Here is a 17263-nt window from a genome sequence, read left to right as displayed (position 1 = left end):
ATGACTGTTGGTGTGTTGTTAGGTTTTTTTTCTCTCTGTTCCTTCCTGACATTGTCTGACCCTCATTTCCCATATTTCTATTCTGCTCTCTGCCTTGATTCTACCTCTTGATTTGCTACATCGACCCCAGCTTGATCCCTCACCCCCCAGTTTAGATCAAAGCCCTCTCAGTGCAGTAAATTTCTGCAGCTCGAGGAACTTCAGCTCAGAGTTTTTGAGCAGGAGTCAGAGCTGCAGACATTGCAGGGCATCAGGGAGGGAGAGAGTGACCTGGACACTTTGTTCCAGCAGGCAGTCACACCCCTCAGGTTAAGTAGTACTTTTGTGTTGTTCAATGGTCACAGACAGGAGGGTATGACTGTGAGTCAGGCAGGAATAGGCATCCAGGATGTAGTGATGAAAGAGCCTCGGCCCTTGACTTTAACTAACAGATACTAAGTACTTGCTGCCTATGTGAATGAGACCAAGGACTGACTGTAGGGTGGATGAGCAAACTGACCATGGCACCATGGTTCAGGATGCCATTCAAATGAGGGAAGTGAAAAGACATGTGGTAGTGATAAGGGATAGTACAGTCAGGGGGATAGATTCTGTTCTCTGAAGCCATGACCGGGAGTTCTGAAGGTTGTGTTGTCCGCCTGGTGCCAGGGTTGAAGACATCTCCCCATAACTGGACAAACTTAGAATGGGAGGACGAGGATCCAGTTGCTGTGGTCCATGTGGAAACAAACAACATAGGTAGAACTAAGGTTCTGCAGAGGGAGTTGGAGGAACTGGGTTCTAAATTAATAAGCAAAACTTCAAGAATACCCACCTCTGGATAACTATCTAAGCCACGAGCCAACTGGCATAGGGTCAATCAGACGAAAGAATTAAATGTTTGGCTCAAAGAGTGAAGTGGGAAGAAGGGGGTTTCAATTCATGGGTCACTGGCACCAGTTATGGGGAAAGAGGAAACCTGTTCCATTGGGTCGGCTCCACTTAAACCAGGCAGGGCCAGCATCCTGGCGAATTATAAAACTAGGGCTATGGATAAGGATTAAAACTAAAAGGGGTGGGGGGAAAAGGAGGCAGTTGAAGGGAAATGTTGAAATCCAAAGAGAAAAGTAGTGGCAATACAGCAGTGTAGTGTTTCGGATAATGAAAGAGAGGGACAGAGGGAATAGTAATAATGCACCAATGAATATGGTCCAAACAAACAGTGGTTAAGAAAATAAGATTACAGGTTCTTTATCTGAATGTACAAAGCACTCGTAACATGACATAATACTAGTGGCACAATTGGAGATAAATGAGTTTGATTTAATAGCCATTACAGCAACATGGTTGCAAGATGACCAAGGTTGGAAAATATATATTCCAGGGTACTTAACTTTACAAATGGAAAAGGAGGAAGAGTAGTGTGATAATAAAAGATGACATAACGGTTGGGGGTTGTTTATCCTTTGAGGTGAAGATGACCATGTTCATCATCTATGGGGTTTGGTAGGGTCCTGGCGGGTATGTAGGTGAGTGTTAAGGCCAATCTGCACCCGGAAGGTTCTGCTGCAAATAGGGCAGGACATCACAGAGAACTGAGTTTTGGATGAGCTGCTGGCTCGAGTTTTCCTCTCATTAAGTTTTCTCTCTGCCTCTGTTAGGCACTTGCCTTTGAAGGAGGCCGCACCTTTTTTATTTGGTTGCACCAGGTGCAGCGATTCTAGGCGAGCTTCTCCCAGGACTCTGGATCGATATCAAAACTCTTAAGCAAAGCCTTCAGAGTATCCTTATAGCGCTTCCTTTGACCGCTATGAGAGTGCACCCCAAACTCAAGCTCTCCATAGAAGATTCTCTTTGGTAAGCAAGTATCAGGCATTCTGGCTATATGCCCAGTCCAACTCAATTGTGACTGTCTCAATATGGTGTGGATGCTTGGCATGTCAGCTCGGGTGAGCGCCTCAGTGCCCGGTATTTTGTTTTGCCATCTGATCTTTCAGAAGCTTTCGAAGGCAGCTCAAGTAAAAGTGGTTGAGCTTCTTGGCATGAAGCTGGTACACAGTCCAACTCTCTCATACGTAGAGCAGAGTGGGCAGGCTCTATAGACTTTCAGTTTGGTAGGCAAACACAAGAAAGAAATGATCTTGGCTCAGAAGATCAGGAAGTAGAATCAGTATGATTAGGAATAACAAATGTCAGTAAATACTGGTGGGAGCAGTTTATAGGCCCCCAACAGTAGTTTTACCATTGGACAGAACATTAAGCAAGAAATAATTGGGGTTTGTAACAAAGGCAATCAAATAATCATGGGAGATTTGAATCTTCATACAGACTGGACAAATCAAGTTGGCAAAGGTAGTCTAGAAGATTTGTTTGTAGAATGCTTCCATGACAGTTTCCTAGAACAATATCTTGTGGAAATAAAGCTATTTTAGATCTAGTATTATGCAATATGGCAGGGTTAATTAGTAATCTCATTGTAAAAGATCTTTTTGGAAAAGATGAACATTATACAAACGAATTCCATAATAAGTGCGAGAGCGACACAATCGAGTCCAAAACAAAAATCTTAAAACTAAAGCAAAGCTCATTACATAGGTAGAAAGGGAGAGCTGGCTAAGGTTGATTGGGTAAATAGACTAAGAAGTAAGATGGTAATTAAACAGTGGGAAACATTTAAAGAAATGATTCAAAATTTTCGACACAAATAGGCTCCTTTAAAAAACAAAATCTCGGCAAGAAAGATTCATCTATGGGTTACTAGGGAAGTTAAGGATAGTACATTACATTAAAAGAAGAGGCTAATGTTGTGAGGAATAGTAGTAAGCCTAAGGATTGGGAGAGTTTTAGAAGCCAAAGAGTGACAAAAATGTTGATAAAAATGGAAAAAACAGAACGAGAGTAAACCAGCCAGGCACATAAAAACAGATTGTGAAATCTTTTACATGTACATGAAAAGGAGAGCAGCTGAAGTAAACATTGGTCCCTCAGATGCAGAACCAGGAGAAATTATCATGGTGAATGAGGAAATGGCAGAAATGTTGAACAAATATTTTGTCTGTCTCAAAGCAGAAGACACAAATTACAAAAGAGAAATTGAGGGTAATAAAGGGGCTGTTAAGAGTGAGAAACTTAAAGTAATTAATATCAGTAGAGAAAAAGTATTTAAGAAACTTTATGGACTAAAAGCCGACAAATCCCCAGGACCTGATGGCCTACATCCTAGGGTTCTAGAAGAGGTCGCTGCAGCTGTAGTGGATGCACAGGTTATTATTTTACAAAATTTCCCAGATTCTAGAATGGATCCAGCAGATTGGAAGTTAGCAAATGTTACACCGCTATTAAAGAAAGGAGGGAGAGAGAAAACAGAGAACTGCAGGCCAGTTAGCCTGACATCAGTTATCAAGAAAATGCTGCAATCTATTATTAAGGAAGTCTTACTAATGCCCTTCAAAAATCATGATCAGAGTCAACATGGTTTTATGAAAGGGAAATCATGTTTGACAAATTTATTAGAGGTTTTTGAGGGTGTAACTTGTAGTGTAGATTTAAGGGAGCAAGTAAATGCAGCATACTTGGATTGCCAAAAGGCATCTGAAAAGGTGCAACATAAAAGGTTATAAGGGCCTATGGAGTTGGGGCTAATATATTAGCATGGATAGAGGATTGCTTAATGAACAGCAAGCAGAGAGTAGGAATAAATGGGGCATTTTCAGGTCAGCAGATGTAACTAGTGGAGTCCTGCAAGGATCAGTGTTGGAGCCATAGCTAAATGTAATCTATATCAATGACTTAGATGAAGAGACCGAGAGTAATGTATCTAAGTTTGCTGATGAAACAAAGCGAGATGGGAAAGTAAGCTCTGAGGATATAAAGAGATGTAGACAAGTTAAAGAGTGCGCAACAAGGTGACAAAAGATGGAATATATTGTGAGGTTATTCACTTTGGTAATAAGAGTAGAAAAGCAGAATCTTTTTGAAAAAGTGTGAAACTTTTAAATGTTGGTGTTCAGATAGACTTGGGTGTACTCATACCAAGGAACATAAAACGTTGGCAAGCAGATTCAGCAAGCAATTAGCAAGACAGTTGGCATGTTGGCCTTCATTGCAAGGGTATTGAAATACAAGAGTAAGGAAGTCTTTCTACAATTATATAGGGCTTTGGTGAGACCACATCTGAAGTAGTGTGTGCAATTTTGGTCTCCATTTCTAAGGAAGGATATACTTGCCTTGGAGGTCGTACAGTGAAGGTTCCTTAGATAGGTTCCTGGGATGAGAGGGTTGTCATATGTTGAGAGGTTGTATAAATTAGGCTCATACTCTCTGGAGTTTAGAAGAATGAGAAGCGATCTCATTTCAACATATAAGCTTTTAAAGGTACTTGAGAGGATAGACACTGAGAGGTTGTTTCCCCTGGCTGGGGAATCTGGAACATGAGGACACAGTCTCAGGATAGGGCTGAGATGAGGAGAATTTTCTTCAGTCAAAGTATTGTGAATTTTTGGAATTCTCTGAACCAGAGGGTTGTGGATGCTCCATCATTGAGTATAATCAAGGCTGAGATAGATTTTGGTCTCTCAGGGAATGAAATATGGGGAGCAGGTGGGAAAGTGGGAGGTGAGGCTGAAGCTCAGCCATGATTGTATTGAATGGCTAAGCAGGCTCGAGGGCCATATTGTCTGTTCCTGTTCCTATTTCTTATGTTCCAATCCAGTTGGAGAGGACCATTTCCAATTGTGGATAGAGCCAGTCCAGCTGTATATTTGATCTGACCAGTCAACAAAGTGTGGGGGAGAAGGTGGATAAGTGGTTCAATCTGTTAAAAACAGCGACATAGCAGGGAGTATGGCGACAAAACTGGTAATCATATACTATGCTTGATGGACTCACAGCTGAAAGAATGCATCACCTATTTTGCCTGTGGATTGTGGGCAACACCTTACTGCTGGATAGTCATCCAGAAGTAATTTTGGGAGACAGTGATGGTGTAACCCTGAACCCACTCACTGTACACAATGAGACAGCCAAAAGAGAGCAGGAGAAGTTAGTTAAAAAGTCGCTGTGCCGATTGTGGAATTGCCGCTGGGAAATTGTGAATCCAGGTCAAACAGACAAACTGTTGTTTGGGAACTAAGTTGTTGGCATGCACGTGAAAGATTTGACGTATTGCCACTTCACAAAAGTACTTAGTCTGTATGCAGCAAGACAACAGGGATGCTGAAAGAGGGATTAAAAACATTGGGAGATATTGTATAACCTGGTTCAACATCCTTGGATACGCTTGTTTTCCATGCATTTTGCCCTCATTTGGGGGGGGGGGGATATCAGAAAATTAATGGCACAGAAGGCCATTCAGCCCATCATTCCTGTGCAGTTAGAAAAAGAGCTATCCAGCCTAATCCCACTTCCCAGCTGTTGGTTGCAGTTCTTCCAGTACATATTCAAATACTTTTTAAATGCAGTGAGGGTTTGTGCTTCCTTTCAGGCAGTGAATTCCAGACCCCACCACCCTCTGGGTGAAAAAAAATTTCTCCTCAACTCTACTTTAATCCTTCAATCAATTAACCCAAATCCATACCCTCCCCAGTCAGGCTGCCCCCTCACAAAGGGAAACAGGTCCCTCCTATCCATTCTATTTAGGCCCCTCATAATCTTACACACCTCAACTAATCTCCACTCAGCCTTCCCCACTACAAAGAAAACAACCCCAGCCCATCCAATTCCTTCCACCAAACCCCAGAGATAAAATTCTAAACCTACTGCACCACCACAGCTAAAATTCCCCAGTCCTGGCAACATCCTTGCAAATCTCTGCACCCTCCCTGGTGCAATCACATCCCTCCCTCAATGCAGTGGTCAGTACTGTATGCAGTTCAGCCGCGATCCAACAGTACCCTATACAATCATAGCATAACCTCCCCACTTCTATACTGTAAGCCTCAACTAACAAAGGGAAGTATCTGGTATTTCTTCTCACCTTTACTCCCTTCCGGAAGCAGGGTTCAGACAGACAGGAGGTGTAGTGGACTTCTGAGAGAATTCAAGAGACACTCAGAAAACAAACCAGGATTTCTGACCAGAGATGCTGCCAAGAGACGTTCAGAGGATCAGCTAGGGGATCGGGCCTGAGGGTGCAGGGATTTGTAGTTGCACTTTTACCCAAGGCATAAATGAAGTAGTAACTCTAAACTATACTTTGAAAATTACTGCTTAGATAATACTTTGTGTATCAAGTCTTACTTGTGCTGAATAAAGTTTAATCATTGCCACCAAGACAGATAGACGTTGAATCACTGGATATCAAGGTTTAAAGAAACCTAGCAGAGTCATCCGGGCACCACTGACAGAACTCACTGAGATCTGCACATCACACAGAATCTATCACAGCTTCTAGACAGGAACCTTAAAAGATCCGGATCCACTCACTGTGAGAAGATGCTTATCTCCGTCAGTAAGACCATTCTGTGGGAACGAAGCCAGGACAGTAATTGTGGATCAGGAGACATCACACAGAGCAGCTCGTGGTGTGTAACCCTGTATAAAATTCTCCAGGAAAACTTGCAGCATAGCTGCTGTTCACAGGAGACATCACACAGAGCAGATAAATATCATCAGAATTTATCACTATCCAAAAAATACACTCCAGCTACATTGATATTGCACATTATTCCTTTCACTGCATGGAGGGATCATGAAACCACAGCTGAGATTTTCACACCAAGTCTTCTTACCTGAGTCTATTAGTTGTCCCTGAAGATCTGGAAGAGAATAGATATTCATTAGAAACAGCCTCCAGTTATACTGACTGGTCTCAATGATTTTCATGGGATTGGAATAACTTTCATTAAAGAGAGCAATCAATTTCCAACAGCAGATAGGGTATGGATGGGACAAAGGAAGTCTTGTGTTTATATAGCGACTGATCACATCACCCATCTCCGCCCTTGCTCTAATGCTGCTAAAACACTATTCCCTGCCTTTGTTACCTTTAAACTTGACTATTTCAATGCTGTCCTGGCCAGCCTCTCATCTTACACCCTCCGTAAACTTGGATTCATTCAAATATCTGCCGTCTTGTGTCCTAACTCACACCAAGTGTTATTCACCAATCACAGCTATGGTCACTGACCTACATTGGCTCCTGGCCCTATAATACCTTAAAATTCCCATCTTTGTATTCAAACCCTGCCATGGCCTCGCTCCTCCCCATCTCTGTAACCATCTTCAGCCCTCCAATCCTCCAAGACCACTGCGCTTCTCCAATTCTGGTCTCCTGCACATCCCCAGTTTATCGCTCCAGTTTTGGCGGCAGTGCATTCAGCTGCCTAAGCCCAAAGCTCTGGAATACCCTACCTAAACCTCTACACCTCACTACCTTTCTCTCCTTTTTAAAAGACACTTCTGAAAACTTCTTTGATCAAACATTTGATCATCTGTCCTAATATCTCCTTCTGTGTCTCGGTGCCAAATTTTGTCCGGTAACGCTTCTGTGAAGCGCCTTGGGATGTTTTACTATGTTAGAAATGGAGAAAATCTAGGGCGGCACAGTGGCGCAGTGGTTAGCACCGCAGCCTCACAGCTCCAGCGACCCGGGTTCGATTCTGGGTACTACCTGTGTGGAGTTTGCAAGTTCTCCCTGTGACCGCGTGGGTTTTCGCTGGATGCTCTGGTTTCCTCCCACAGCCAAAGACTTGCAGGTTGATCGGTAAATTGGCCATTATAAATTGCCCCTAGTATAGGTAGGTGGTAGGGGAACGGAGGGAAGGTGGGGATGTGGTAGGGAATATGGGATTAGTGTAGGATTAGTATAAATGGGTGGTTGATGGTCGGCACAGACTCGGTGGCCGAAGGGCCTCTTTCAGTGCTGTATCTCTAAATAAATAAATAAATACACAGGAGACCATTTGGCCCATCGTGCCTGTGCCTGCTGTAAAACAGTGATCCAGCCTAATCCCATTTTCCAGCGCTTGGTTTGTAGCCCTGTAGGTTAAGGTACATATTGTTAAGAAATTACTTCTTTTTATTTTGTAAAATATGTTTTAAGAACTTACATTTGAATTCTGGACACTGATTCATCTGGAATTTTAAAGAGATTGCTGAACTTTGTGGGTTTTTTTTAAAGAAGCGACCAAAAGGCTCCTGGTTTTGGTGAGTAAACAATTCTTACTGGAAGGCACCTGATTTTAAATAAAAACTCAGCAGGGGTAATTTTGAATTGGAGAGATGTTTACAAAGGAGTGACAGGCCAAGATTTATAGACATCATAGGACTTGACTTCTGGAAAAGTTTTTGTTTCAATTTGAACTGTTAAAAAAACAAGTTTGCTTCTTTCCATGCCAGGAGATTACAAGCCCATCTTTCTCTTTGAAAAGAAATCCTGCATTTTTGAAAAAAGCCTGCATGTTTAAAGAACTTGCATGTCAAATGTAGAAACTGAAACCTTTACTACTACCTTCCTGCTGTATGACCTAATTTGGAGCTTCTAAAGCTGCATCTCTTGGAACATCAACCCGAACTGATCTTCAACATCACCTGGAAGGGTGGGAAAATCTTAGTGACATCTGCCTATTTGCATTTGGGATGTCTAACCAACACAAAGGGCATCTTTCTATCCCTTCTTTTCAGCCCAAGTGTTTTTTTAAAATTCTATTTCTTTGTAACAGCTGTAAAGAAAAATCCCTTCTTTTCCCGATTAACCGGTTGTGTGTGTGTGAGGGCTGGGATAAATACGGGGCTTTAATATTTCCATTTGTGTGTATGTTTTACTTTATTATTGGTTAAAACTTGGTTGCTAATAAACTGATAATTTTGTTGTCTATTAAAGAAACCTGGTTGGTATGTTTTATTCTGGAAGTAAAATAGAGTATCTGATTAAATTTTTCCACTCACCGAAATAGTCAATTATACGTTGTGACCTGTGGAGAAGTGGTACTGAATTAACAGTGCACTCCTCCCGCCTTGGTTGTAACATATTAACTGGGGGCTCTTGTTGGGATTAATCCAATGACGTTCAATTGTAAGTGGGGTAATAATAATTGAAAAAGGAAAATAAAAGAACCAGATTTCTTGTGTAATGGAGTAAAGTCTACACCACTGGAAAGTCTTTCGTAGTTACTGAGACTTTTGTGGGGAAGGAGGATGTATCCCCGAGTGACTTGTGGAACTTAACTAAGGTTAAGCTAATAGCATTGGCAGCACAATTGGGGTTAGAATCAAAATGAGGAGCTAAAAAAGCAGGTATAATTGTAGTAATAGCCCAACATTTGGAATTGGAGGAAGAAGAAAGCAAATCAGAGGGTAGTGCAGTTGAATCAGCTAAAATTCAGTCAGAAACTGAGAAACTTAAACTTCAACAGGAAAAAGAAAAACAACAGAAATGGAAAAGCTTAAAGCTTGAGCAGGAAGACAAACGGAAAAAACTTCAGTTTGAGTTTGACAAAGAAGTGACAACGAAAAAATTTGAGTTTGAGAAAAAGGAATGGGGAAGAGCACGAGAAAGAATTCAAATTGAAGAAGATGGAATTTGAGATGGTAAAGCAAATTGAATGTTGGATACGGGCATCAAAGATGGAAGCCGTGCATGAGAACCTTAGAGAACTAATTCTCCTGGAAGAATTTAAAAATTCACCCCCCCCCAGTAGTCGGAACCCACGTAGAGAACCAGAAGGTTTCAATGGCCAGAAAAGCAGCAGAAATGGCTGATGATTATGAGTTTGGGCATCAGCCCAAACCCTTTGTCCATCACCACCACAAACCCGAGAAGGACTGAAGGTGGGACAGTGAAAGGAAAGCAAGTAGCCGGGGACAAGAAGGGACCGCTGAGAACACCCCAGGATCACTGCTCAGGCCAAAAAGCAAGATGCTGAGGGTAGACGTGAGGTCCGCAAGCCTAAGCGTTACCATTGTCACAAGGTGGGACATCTTCGTGCAGAATGCTGGAAGTTGCGAGGTTACCCCATGGGACTTATTGGGGTATATAAAGCCAATGCAGAAAAAGCAGCTCCGGTTGAGAGTATAGCAGATCAGGCTGTAGCTCTGACTGCAGTGTAAGGCCAAATACAAAAAACAGCGTGTGTGTTGGGGTTCCAAATAAGATACCCGAGAGGAATTCTTGTCAAAAGGAAAAGTAACTCCTTACCCCTCAAGTGAGGCAGGCAAACCTATAGTTATACATAGGGATACAAAAGCCACCCAAACTCTTTTGCTGGGGAAAGGCATAACATTTCCACCAGACAGCACACTGAATGCTAAAGTTTTAGTGAATGGTATTGGCGGGAAGTATATACCCATACCTTTGTATCAGATGCATCTAAAATGTGGCCTAATGACTGGAACGGTAACTATACGATTGTCCATAGTTTGCTGGTAGACGAAGTTGACCGACTCCTGGGGAACGATTTGGCTGGAGCAAAAGTAGTAGCTTCTCCCGTAGTCACAGAGAAACCAAGGGAGGTTATCGAGACAGAACAGTTGCAGGAAAAGGTTCCAGGAATTTTTCCTTCATGTGTAGTAACCCGAGCAATGACTAAACAAGTTCCATTGCGAGAGGTAAAATTGTCACCACAGATAGATAGCCGAATATCTGAAATTTTCTTTGGAGATTTGAATAATCTAAAGGAAATGTTTAATAAGTCTTCTCTGATCACAGTTCAGCAAGCTGATCCAGAATTAAATAAAGTGGCATAATCAGCTCCAACAGAAGCTGAGGCAAAAGGAGTTCCATATTAAACATGGGGTTCTGATGAGGAAGTGGAGACCGTCTCGCAGACCTGTGGCTGAAGAGTGGACAGTTGTTCAAAAGATAGGCAGTACCACTAAGTATTGTCAGGAACTATTAAGGTTAGCTCATGAAATTCCTATATTGGGACATATGGGGATCTGGAAGACCAAATCATGTACAAATCAACATTTTTACTGGCCAGGTCTTTCCAAGGATGTGGTGCAGTTTTGTAATACATGCCATACATGCCAGATTGTGGGAAAACCACAACCTGCCATAAAACCGGCACCTCTAATTCTCATACCAGTTTTTGGGGAAACATTTAGTAGGGTGTTGGTGGACTGTGTAGACCCTTTACCAAAAACAAAAGCTGGACACCAATATATACTCACTATCATGGATATGGCTACTCGGTTCCCAGAGGCCATTACCTTGAGAACAATTTCTGCTAAGGTAGTAGAGAAGTTAACCTAGATAAGATACCCGAGAGGAATTCTTGTCGAAAGAAAAAGTAACTCCTTATCCCTCAAGTGAGGCAGGCAAACCTATAGTTATACATAGGGATACAAAAACCACCCAAACTAGATATGGATTACCATTGAAATTCAGTTGGATCAAGGTTCCAATTTTATGCATAAAATATTTCAAGATGTTATGGTTAATTTGGGTATAATACAGTTAAAGTCTTCAGTATAGCATCCACAGGCAAAGGGAGCTTCAGAAAGGTTCTATCACACCCTCAAAACAATGATCAGGACATACTGTCATGAAAATCCCCATGACTGAGATAAAGGCCTCGATTTTCTTTTGTTTGCCACTAGAGATTCACCAAATGACTCTACTGGTTTTAGTACTTTTGAATTAGTTATGGACACGAAATAAGAGGTCCTCTAAAACTAATTAAAGGAAGGTTTTCGGATCAGAGGGACAAATCTTCTGCGCTAGATTATGTATCAGCATTCCGGGAACGGCTCATGAGAGCTTGCAAAGTGGCTCAGGAACACCTTAAAGCGTCTAAAATAACTATGGAGAAATGGGCAGACAGGCACGCTAAGACCCAAACATTTCAACCAGGGGATGAGGTGTTAGTATTACTGCCTTTACAGGGTGAAGCGTTGAAAGCACGGTTCAGTGGTCCATATAAAGTGGCCAAGAGAACTGGTAAGGTAAATTATTTGATTGACACCCCAGATCGCGGGAAAAAGAATCAACTGTGTCAAATCAATATATTAAAACAATATTATCGTAGGAGGACAAGCAATCACAGGTATGTCAGGTGGCAGGGACAGTGAAGAATGAAAGGGATCATGAGGATGAGGCAGAAAGAGGCTTAGACAATTCTCAAATTGAACCTCCCACTATCCGGTTAGCTAACACTGAATTGCTAGAGAGACTGGACACCCATTTTAGAGGACCTCTTATTTCATATCATATTTCGATACAGAACAAGAAGACCACCTAACAAGGCTACTCACAGCATTTAAAAGAGTCTGTAGGGATGAGCCAGGATGTTCTTTAGCCACACATGATTTGGATGTAGGGGAATCCTTTCCCATAAAACAGCCTCCTACTGCTCAAGTACAGAGAAGCAGGCCCAGGTAAAAGCAGAAATCCAACACATGCTGGAAAACCAGCTAATAGAACCTAGTCAAAGCAGCTGCCATTCACCAATAGTTTTAGTGTCTAAACCTGATGGTTCATCTAGGTGGAAGGTTCTAGAATTTGCATAGATCGAAAGGTTAATCCAGTAACATAGGCAGACTCCTACCCAATCTCTCACTTGGGAGACTGTATTGACAGAGTGGGCAGTGCCATGTCTCTTATAAAAACAGATTGTTAAAGGGATACTGAGAAATTCGTTTAACACCCCGAGCTGAAGAAATAACAGCTTTTCTCACACCGGATGATCTTTTCCAGTGCTGAGTGATGCCATGGGACGAATGTAGGATTAGTATAAGTGGGTGGTTGATGGTCGGCACAGACTCGGTAGGCTGAAGGGCCTGTTTCAGTGCTGTATCTCTCTATGACTATGACTATAATTCTGATTCTTGCTTTGATGAGTGGTTCCCAGTGTTCAACCCCCACCTGACCACAACAAGATTTTTTTTGTTATCAGGGTTTGACCCCAGTCTGTTCTATTTGTGAAGTAGACAGCGAGAGGTGTTCCTGTCAGTTTACAATAGAAGATTAGTTATTGATGGAGCGATATGCCTTAGCCTGGAATTGTCGCAGTGCATGCAGTCGGGTACGTACGCGCACGCACACACCCACGTCAGATAGTAAGGAAAAAGGGATAGTGGATTTCAGGCGAGGTAGGGTTTCAGGGTTTATAGCAAACCTGCTGAACTCTCTTGGAAATCACATTCTCGTTGGTTGCAGGCCTCAGGTGTTTGCAGATTTCTCTCCTTGTTGAAAGTTCAGTTTGAAGACAGAGGATCACTTCCAATTTCACTGTTACATAAGTTAGAAATTTAGAATTTTCAGCAGGGTGCCTCCCTCATGGCTGCTGGATTTTCTCCCAGCCCTTAGCTGGTCAAGCTGTTTTGAGATGCTTCTTTCTGGGAGTCCCTTTCTCTCTTCAAGGGCTGCCTTTTTTAAGGTTAAAGGTTTGTCACATCATCTTCTGGTAGAAGAAACTCTGGTCTCTCCCCCATGGTGATCACACGATGGCCCAGAATGAGAATAATCCAGTTATGATGGTTTCACTTCATATCTTCTTTGTTTCAGTGGAACCCATTCACTTCAGGAATATTTCAGGTTGGGGACAACAGACACCTCTTAGCTATGAAGGTTTTCTTTTGATTCTACCAGCCGGTAGACAAAGCTATGTCTTTCATCCTTCGGCAGCCATTCTGGAGCACATTGTACATATGACCATACGAATTAGGAGAAGTAGGCCATTCAGCCCTTCCAGCCTGCTCCGCCATTTAATAAGATCTTGGCTGATCTGTTTCGAATTTCACACTCCCATCTACCCCTGATAATCTCTGATTCCCTTGCCTAACAAGAATCTATCTACCTCCGCCTTAAAAACTTCAATGACCCCGCAAAGAATTCCAAAGTTGCACAACCCTCAGAGAGAAACAATTTCTCCTCATCTTTGTCCTAAAATGGCGATCCATAGTTTTCACACAGTGCCCACGAGTTTTGGACTCACCCACAAGAGGAAACATCTCCTCCACATTCACCCTGTCAGGACTGTTAAGGATCTTAGATACTTCAATCAATCTCCCCTCACTCTTATAATCTCCAGTGACAACAAGCCCAGTTGATCCAACCTTTCCGCAGAAGACAACCCGCTCATTCCATGTATGAATCTAGTAAACCTCTACTAAACCACCTCCAATACATTCACATCCTTCTTTAAGTAAGGAGACCAAGACTGCACACAGTATTCGAGATGTGGTCTCAGCAATGCCCTGTATAACTGAAGCATAACATCCTTACTTTTATTTTCAATTCCTCCCATCATAAATAGTTACATTCTATTAGCCTTCTTTATTACTTGCTGTTTTTCTTTGGCCTCCTTATCTCGAGAGACAATGGATAAGCGCCTGGAGGTGGTCAGTGGTTTGTGAAGCAGCGCCTGGAGTGGCTATAAAGGCCAATTCTAGAGTGACAGGCTCTTCCACAGGTGCTGCAGAGAAATTTGTTTGTCGGGGCTGTTACACAGTTGGCTCTCCCCTTTCGCCTCTGTCTTTTTTCCTGCCAACTACTAAGTCTCTTCGACTCGCCACACTTCAGCCCCGTCTTTATGGCTGCCCGCCAGCTCTGGCAATCGCTGGCAACTGACTCCCACGACTTGTGATCAATGTCACAGGATTTCATGTCGCGTTTGCAGACGTCTTTAAAGCGGAGACATGGACGGCCGGTGGGTCTGATACCAGTGGCGAGCTTGCTGTACAATGTGTCTTTGGGGATCCTGCCATCTTCCATGCGGCTCACATGGCCAAGCCATCTCAAGCGCCGCTGACTCAGTAGTGTGTATAAGCTGGGGATGTTGGCCGCCTTGAGGACTTCTGTGTTGGAGATGCGGTCCTGCCACCTGATGCCAAGTATTCTCCGGAGGCAGCGAAGATGGAATGAGTTGAGACGTCGCTCTTGGCTGACATACGTTGTCCAGGCCTCGCTGCCATAGAGCAAGGTACTGAGGACACAGGCTTCATACACTCGGACTTTTGTGTTCCGTGTCAGTGCGCCATTTTCTCACACTCTCTTGGCCAGTCTGGACATAGCAGTGGAAGCCTTTCCCATGCGCTTGTTGATTTCTGCATCTAGAGACAGGTTACTGGTGATAGTTGAGCCTAGGTAGGTGAACTCTTGAACCACTTCCAGAGTGTGGTCGCCAATATTGATGGATGGAGCATTTGTGACGTCCTGTCCCATGATGTTCGTTTTCTTGAGGCTGATGGTTAGGCCAAATTCATTGCAGGCAGCCGCAAACCTGTCGATGAGACTCTGCAGGCACTCTTCAGTGTGAGATGTTAAAGCAGCATCGTCAGCAAAGAGGAGTTCCCTGATGAGGACTTTCCGTACTTTGGACTTCGCTCTTAGACGGGCAAGGTTGAACAACCTGCCCCCTGATCTTGTGTGGAGGAAAATTCCTTCTTCAGAGGACCTGCATACTAACCTTTTGCGGCTCATGCACAAGAACACCTAGATCCCTCTGCACCTCGGAATTCTGCAGTTGTTCTCCGTTTAAGAAATACTCTGCTTTTTTACCATTCACATTTTCCCACATTATACTCCATCTGAAGGACTGTTGCCCACTCACTCACCCTATCTATATTGGTCTGCAACTTCCTTATGTCCTTTTCACAACATACTTTCCTCCCTATCTTTGTGTCATCTGCAAATCTAGCTACCTTGCCATGGCTCCCCTCATCTAAGTCATTGATATGAATTGCAAAGTTGAGGCCACAGCACAGACCCCTGCGGGACTCCACTCATCACTTCCTGCCAATCAGAAAAGGATCCATTTATCCTTATTTACTATGTTTAGAAGACAGATCCATTTTTATAAATCTTCAGGGCGAGGTCTTGTAGTTTCAATCGCTGCACCTCTCATCAGCATGACAGCTTTGACAACTGAGTGGCTTGCTAGGCCCTTTCAGAGGTCAGTTAAGAGTCAATCACATTGATGTGGGTCTGGAGTCATATGCAGGCCAGACCATGTGAGGGCAGCAGATTTGCTTCCTTAAAGGACATTTTGCATTTTTACAAAAATCAATGATAGTTTCATGGCACCATTACTGAGACTTCCTTTCAATTCATTAATTTCATATTAATTAACTGAATTTAAATTTCACCAGCTGCCATAATGGGATTTGAACCCATGTCCCCAGGGAATTAGCCATGCCCTCTAGATTGCTCAGTGACATTATCATTACACCACTGTCTTCCCTCCACACTAAGGTCAGAATGGGAATGTTTGCTGATAATTGCTCAGTGTTCAGTACCTTTCATAATGCGTTAGCTAATGAAGCAGTCCATGCTCGTATGCAGCAAAACCTGGACAAGATCTACTTTTGGCAAGTAACATCCTTGCCACACCAAATGCCAGATAATGACAATCTTCAACAAGAGAGAATCTAACCATCACCCCTTGATATTCAATGACATTACCACCATCAACATCCTGGGGGTTACCAGAAACTCAACTCGACAAGCCACATAAATAGTATGGCTAGAAGAACAGGTCAGAGGTAATTTATTCTCTGACAAGCGATTCACCTCCCGATTCCCTAAAGCCTTTCAACCATTTACAAGTCAAAAGTGGGATGGAATATTCTTCATTTGTCCAGATAAGTACAGCTCCAGTAACACTCAAGAAGCTTGCCATATCCAAGAGAAAGCAACCCGCTTCATCAGCGCCCCAATTACCACCTTAAATATTCATTCCCTCCACCGCTGGCATATGGCAGCAACAGTCTGTACCATCTACAAGATGCACTGCAGCAACTCACTAAGCCTCCTTCGACTGCACCTTCCAAACGCGCGACCAATACCACCTACAAGAACAAGGACAACAGATACATAGGAACACCACCACCTGCAAGTTTCCCTCCAAGTCACACACATAAAAGAATATAAGAATTAAGAGTAAGAGTAGGCTATTCAGCCCTTCAAGTCCGCTCCGCCATTCAATGAGATCGTGGCTGATCTTTTACTTCAACACCATTTTCCTGCACTATCCATGTAACGCTTGATGTTTTTAATATGTAGAAATCTATTGATCTCAGTCTTGAATATACTCAACAGCTGAGCCTCCACGGCCCTCTGGAGCAGAGAATTCTAAAGATTTATCACCCTCTGAGTGAAGAAATTCCTCCTCATCTCAGTCCTAAATGGCCTACCCCTTATCCTGAAATGGTGCCTAGTTCTAGACTCCCGAGCCAGGGGCAACATCCTTCCTGCATCTATCTGGTCGAGCCCTGTAAGAATTTTGTATGTTTGAATGAGATCATCTCTCATTCTTCTAAACTCCAGAGAATAAAGGCCAAGTCTATTTAATCTTTCCTAACAGGACAATCCCTCCATCCCAGGAATTAGTTTGGTGAACCTTCG

General features: G+C 42.9%; 1 protein-coding gene across 1 annotated transcript in view; it reads right to left on the bottom strand.

The window, feature by feature from the left end:
* The window catches only part of LOC137345906 (butyrophilin subfamily 1 member A1-like), a 182272-nt gene that overhangs the window by 23468 nt on the left and 141541 nt on the right, over positions 1 to 17263 (bottom strand). The window contains exon 6 of the mRNA XM_068009149.1: positions 6708 to 6734. Within this exon, the coding sequence (XP_067865250.1) occupies positions 6708 to 6734 (27 nt within the window). The remainder of the gene's footprint in view (positions 1 to 6707; positions 6735 to 17263) is intronic.

This window comes from Heterodontus francisci, chromosome 29 (genome assembly GCF_036365525.1).
Source record: "Heterodontus francisci isolate sHetFra1 chromosome 29, sHetFra1.hap1, whole genome shotgun sequence".
NCBI classification, from domain to species: Eukaryota; Metazoa; Chordata; class Chondrichthyes; order Heterodontiformes; family Heterodontidae; genus Heterodontus; species Heterodontus francisci.
Note: the sequence above shows the minus strand (reverse complement) of the source record. Positions and strands in the feature narration are given on the sequence as shown.